General features: G+C 34.4%; 1 protein-coding gene across 1 annotated transcript; it reads left to right on the top strand.

Annotated features, from left to right (window-relative positions):
* The first annotated feature begins 1,667 nt into the window (after positions 1–1,667).
* LOC120075491 lies at positions 1,668–5,047 on the top strand. The gene is made up of 5 exons (XM_039028931.1): positions 1,668–2,405; positions 2,512–2,623; positions 2,714–2,787; positions 2,865–3,419; positions 4,889–5,047. The coding sequence occupies exons 1-5, from the start codon at positions 2,202–2,204 to the stop codon at positions 5,045–5,047; spliced, it is 1,104 nt and encodes a 367-aa protein (XP_038884859.1). The 5' UTR covers positions 1,668–2,201.
* Positions 5,048–6,384: the final 1,337 nt, after the last annotated feature.

Raw genomic sequence — 6,384 nt, 5'->3', positions numbered from 1 at the left:
ATTTTCTCTAAGTTGTCTCTTCAGACCAGCCCTCGTTTCTTTGAATTTGATGTAGCTATTTATAGACCTTGGCACTTTCTATATCAGTGGTCCCGCTCTGAAAAGCTGGTTTTTTCTACCATGGCTTGGTGAAAATGTCCGCTCTACTCCATGTTCAATTTGTCAGAATCGTACGACAGAAAAGCTGTACAATTTCAGAAGTCCTTACGAATGCGTTGCTCTTTACATCTACGATCGATCGCCGCATGCGGTGTAATTACTTTGATCGTTTTATCGATTGCCTCATGCGGTACAAATGTGTTGATCGTTTGAGTCCATGATCGATCGCCGCATGCATTGCAATTGCGTTATTCTTTCTTTGTCCTCGAGCGGTTGTCGCATGTGGTGACCTGTTTCCTGCAAAACAAAGGCTTGGATATTCCATTTTGCCATCGCAATGGCGTTAGCGGGTGTGCTTACAATACTTTACAATTTTCGCATTTCTAAGCCAATTTCTATACGGTCGACACAACTTTTCCTTCTTTTTGCCGCATAATCTAAATAAAACGGTATAAATAACTTGTATTTCTACAAGTTATCAAGTATATATAATGGATTGGAAATATTAATTGTTGTTTGTGGATAAATTATTATAGAAGTGTGCTTCATTGCATGTAACTTTATATCTAGTTTTGAGGTAGAGTATATTGTTTTGTCTATTGTTATATTTCATGTTTGAGTTCAGTGAATTCATAGGTGGAAGGCAAATATTGATGGCTTGCCATGCAATTTTTTTTAATAGTTTTTAATAAAAAACAATGACGGACATTTCCTGACCCAATATGAGACATATAATGTCGTTTTAAACTTTTTGACCGATATTAAAAATGGATTCGACAACAGAATTTTTTTAAAAAAGGACAATAATTGAAAAAAAGGGACATAGATTATGGGCTTCAATGTCGGTTTAAAGGACTTCAATGGATTATGGGCTTCAGTTGACAACCGATATTAAAGGATTTGCAACTGACATTAAAGATAGTGTTATTAAAGCCTTTTAGGTTGGCTTTAATTTCGAGGTTGCCTTTAATGTCGGTCGACATTAAAGGCAACCAACATTAAAGGGTCTGACATTAAAGGCAACCGACATTAAAGGGCTTTAATAATACTGTCTTTAATGTCAGTTGCAACCGACATTAAAGCCCTTTATGTCGGTTTAAAACCGACATAAAAGCCAAGAATTCTTGTAGTGATAAATCACAGTATATAAATCTTCATAAATTTTATCATAATACAATAAGTCTAAATAAAAAAAAACACTCATTTATATCAAATAAACGAATATATATACCACAGTATATATCAAATTTCCTACAAAAGCTAAAAAAAAAATATACATATATATCACATTATAAATAAAAAAAATAGGAAAAAATAAAGTCCATCTTCATATGGGGGTTTATAATACATAACCTTCCATCTTCATCTCTTATTCTTCAGCCATGGCCACCACGGATCTCTCTCCCTGTCGTCGTCGATCGGATTTGCTCGCCCCACCATGTTGTCGACTGAATCTACTCAACCCGTCATCATCGATTCACCCCACATCGTCTACGCCATTGTAAGTTGTTTGTGTCACTTCGTGTCGAGCCATCAATTCACCCAACGCCATCATCTACCACCTACAACTCACATTGTCGAAGAGGAGAAAAGATAGGGAAGATGAAGAAATGGGTGTGAATCATGGGAAATAGAGACTATACATGGGAGAGAGAATATACATAGGAGATAGAGTATACATGGAGGAGAGAGAATATGCATGGGAAAAAAGTATGCATGGAAGAGAAAAAAATACATAAATATGTATTATTATGTGTGTATATATATATAATGTAAGGGTTAAATTGTAAATAGCTACTAATATTAGTGAAAATATTGAGTTCAATAGATTTTCTTTTGTAAAAAATGAAATATTCAAGATATTAACCTAATAATCTCAAGGACTTTTATGTAGAAATCCCAAACTGATTCATGTAACCCAATGGGCCGAAAATACTGGGCCATTAATCGAGAAAATTTCAGGGGCCAATATTTTCGACTTGTGGCCCTCCGACCAATATAAATTGAAAAATACGACGAATTTGAAAAAATCCTCAACGGTCGAATTGAGTATTCATTCTCTCATTGCAGAATCGCACTCTCCATCTTGAATTCAATCGACAATGGGCACGATTAAACGATCGAAATCCTCTTCTGAACGCCAAAATTGGGAGAAAATCTTCAGCGCTTTGGTTCGGATGCTAGAGACTCAACAGAAACAGCTCGAAACTCTCGTTAAAGAGCGAAAACTTCTTGAAGATCGCATCCGAATGCAACACAATCGGTGGATCTCAGATACTCGTCTTTACGAAGATTTTATCTGCCAGGTATTGGTTCATTCTGTAATACAATCTCTCTCTCGATCCGAATTAAGAAGAATGTCGTGAAATTTTTAGTTTGCTGTTTTTGAGGAATTTGGCCATTTATGTGTAGTTGAAAGGGGATTTGGTTTTACGAGATAGGGAACGCTCCCTCGAGGCATCAAAGTTAGATTTGAACATGAGTTTGAAACAGAGAGACAGTTTCCTTTGTCAAATCATATCAGGTTTTTAGGTTTTTGACATTGTTGCATTTCTCCGTCTAACGATGATCAATGATAGTTAATTAGTGGAATCATACTTATCTTATGTTGCAGAATACACGAACGACGAGTTGCAAGATTTCAAAGAATTATTTAGCCTGCTCTCTACTAAAATCACCGATCCATCTGTATGTTCTTCAATATCCTTTAAATTCTTTAATACTTTCTTTGTTAACTCGTAGTTATAAATTTCAAATAATTTCAGGATGTTACTTCAAGAAGCTCATTGCATAGTGGAAAATCTAACGAAAGAAAACGAAATTCTAAAACCTTGAATATCGAGGTACAGAGATTACAAAATGCAAATGAAAAGCTTCAATCAGAAAGGAGTTCTGAGGTAACTGCACTTCTGGCAGAGAAGACGTTTGTATGGAATCAGTACAACATTATGGAGAATGACTACAAAAGTAAATTAAGGCATGAGCGTACAGAAGTTGAACTAGCATGTACAAAGATTGAAAATCTTCTTGCTAATATGGAACGACTTCAATCTTTGAATGATGAAAAAGATTGTACAATTGGAGCCTTAGAAAGCAAGTTGGAAAAGATGGGGATTGATTCTAGAAAATTGAATGATGAAATTTCTAGAATCTCACATGAACTGGAAGTCTTAAGAAAGCATAATGGTGCATCAGTTACACCTATGTTAAACCGATGCACATCTGGCTATAGAATATTTGGCTTCGGAGTGAAGGAAAAAGAGAAGGGTAGTGGTAATAACATCATTGTGAGGAAAAAAGCATCTTCCGAGACCAGAAAGGTAGTTTTCATGCAAGAATAATTTATATTCCATTTGCTTGTCTTGTTGCTTTTACCTGTTATTCCTGGCTTCTAATGTCTTTATGTAACTAAGTTTGAAGTTCTATGTGCATGTGATTAACTTATCAATTATAGCGACACATTTCCAATATCATTTTCAAGGAATGAAATGCTCATACAGCTCAGAATTACAGCCGTAGGCCTAAAAGCAAAACTAAATTTTACAACTAGCACACAAGGATGTTAGAAACTTAGGACAAAATAATAGAAAATTGAAGAACTGAGAGATATTTGCCTAAAAGATGCCTCCACTCCTGACTCTGTTTCGCAGTTAGTATCAAATATGAGTTACCATGTACATCTTATCTGTAGCTACATCGAGGTTGTTGATGGGAATCTAAGTGATTGGACATAATTTTAATGGTGATAGTGTCACGGTTCCTATCACATGATTTTTTTTTTTTATTAGCAAAACCCAACAATGGAAGAAGAATACAAAGAATGAACAATGGTTTTGGGCTGGTTAGAAGTGATTGGCAGTCCTTTTATTTTGTGTGTTTTTCATTCTTTGTCTGTTTTTTTTCCCTCTCTGTCCGTGGACGTAGTTAACACACTATCAGTTAATTACGTAAATCTCTTTCTAAATCTCTCTGTCGATTTTTTTACTGTTTATGTTTTCTCACTTTCTTTGATGGTCAATTTCACTATGTTTAACCTGAAATGAGCTTGTAAGTTATAAGTAATGTGTATTTGTTTTTGGTTATATAGAAAGATGGGAGTTTAAAACGAAAGAGAGACGTTCTATAGGAATCAATGACCCCAAGATTGTTTACATCGTCTTTCAAACCTCCTAAATTGAGGAGCAGTATGTGTGTGTAAGTTGGTTCCTCTCATAACGTATTTGTGAGATTATTGAGAAGGTGGTAGTTAATAGCCATGTAACTGTAAATTGTTCTTCTATAGATATCTCTGTTTATATCTGTCCGTATTCTGTTTCATTCTTTTATCTCTGCCCATAAACAAGAATTGTCAATAACTTCTAACCAGCCTAACATAAACCCTTTTTTTCAATGGATCTGTGATCATTTCTTCTCTGAAATTACATCATTTTTTCTCTCTTTTTTGGCTGTGGAGGAACATACTATGGGGGACCTTACATGATTGATAATCCAAAGCCAGAGCATCATGACCTAATAATAATATGGTCTCCATATTGCTGGAAACCACTTAGAGTGGAAGTAAGGCTGATAAGATATCAAGACCAACAATAACACCAGCAAAGCCGCCGCTCCCCAAGGCGAAGCAGAACCGCCTTCCGTGACGTAAACCGGTTCGAGCTTTGTTCTCGGAGTGATAATTACAACGCGACCATATCTAACAATGGAGTTGCCAACAAAGACAAATACTAGAGGTAAAAGCAAAAAAAATAGCTTAAAGTTGATCCTTGTTTTCTTCACCTGAGACCTGTAGCTTGAATATGATGAAACAGATAGAAGAATGGCCAAGATTCCAAGTATGGCAAGCAGAGGCCTTGGTGGTGGAGTTATGGAAGCCAAGGCTTGTTCTGCCCATCCTTGTTTCCATGCTGGCCCTCTTCTTTCTCTTATAAACCAACCCATTTCTCCCTAGATTTTGATGTGTTTCAGTTGGGAATTCTTAAGAAGGATATGTAGCCATTAGGCATTTATATATAGAGAAAGAGAGAGAAATGGAAGGCTGTAAATTTGCTTTGGTATAAATTCTATGGGGCCAGCTTTTTTCTCCAATTGACCTTTCTTTCTGATTCGAGCTCACCGAATTGGCATCTACCAATTCGTAGTTTAATAATTTTTCATCTCATTGTTTCCCATCTGGAAAAGACCTTTCTTACTTTTCTTTCTTGGCTTTCCCTAAGAATATGTGCTTCTTGCATTTAATATCGTTCGTGTATGGTGTCAATATTTGTAGAATCTCAACGTGTCCATATATCCATAACTCGAAAGCTTCGGTATTGATATTATTTATCGGTATATTCGATATCTATCTTTTATAAATGTTCGTAAAACATTAAAAATATGTTATAGTCCAAAGTGGATAGAAATACAATTAACAATAAAAAACTAATCCAATGCTTTTTTTTAACATAATAAAATTAAATTAAGAAATTGTCACATGAACACTGATTTATTGGGCTCCGCCTGGACGGTGCAAAAGTTCAATTTTTTTTTTAAACACTATCCTTGACTTGGTAAGTTATGGAATCTTAAGAATAAGAGACTTATGATATTTTTTATAGAATAATATTTGGGTGCATTTTAAAATGCACTCATTTAAGAATGCAAATATTTTTAAAAATAAATAAGAATAGTTTCCCATATGATAAAAATTAGACAATGGATGAGATGCAAAAAAGTAAATGTAGTAGAAAATGTACACAAAGATTAAGATACCGATGTGGATGTTGATATCGATATTTCAATTTTACGGATATATCTATAAAATATTGATATCGACAAATATTTCTATAAGATAAAATTTATGAAAATTATTTAATTAAAAATTAATTTTTTAACTCCAAATTAAGATACGATATTATAAGTATTTCAATTCATATATTGGACTAAATGCATAGTATTCTTTTTTTTTTTTTTCAATATTTATAAAAAAATTTGAAATATCAATGAATACATAATATCAATATCGAATTTCTTGAATTATGGATATATATATCAACTACGCCATGGGCTACGCTAGCCCTTTTATTTATATATGTTTTCGGCTTTTTTAGATATTCCATCTCGGGCTTCCAGCCCCCAACCTAATTCTCTCTTCTCCTCTTCTTCCCTTGGTACTTCTTCATCCTTGTGTATATTTTATCATCATAAAGCTTATTGGACCGATTTAGTGGTTAAGTTGAGTTACTAACTTAGATCTAGGTGAAATCTATGGATCTATTGTGAGGATTTTTCTGTTCTATATCTACATTT

This window comes from Benincasa hispida, chromosome 4, assembly GCF_009727055.1.
Source record: "Benincasa hispida cultivar B227 chromosome 4, ASM972705v1, whole genome shotgun sequence".
NCBI classification, from domain to species: domain Eukaryota; kingdom Viridiplantae; phylum Streptophyta; class Magnoliopsida; order Cucurbitales; family Cucurbitaceae; genus Benincasa; species Benincasa hispida.
The sequence above is the reverse complement of the archived record's forward strand: the minus strand, read 5'-3'. Positions and strand labels throughout refer to the sequence as shown.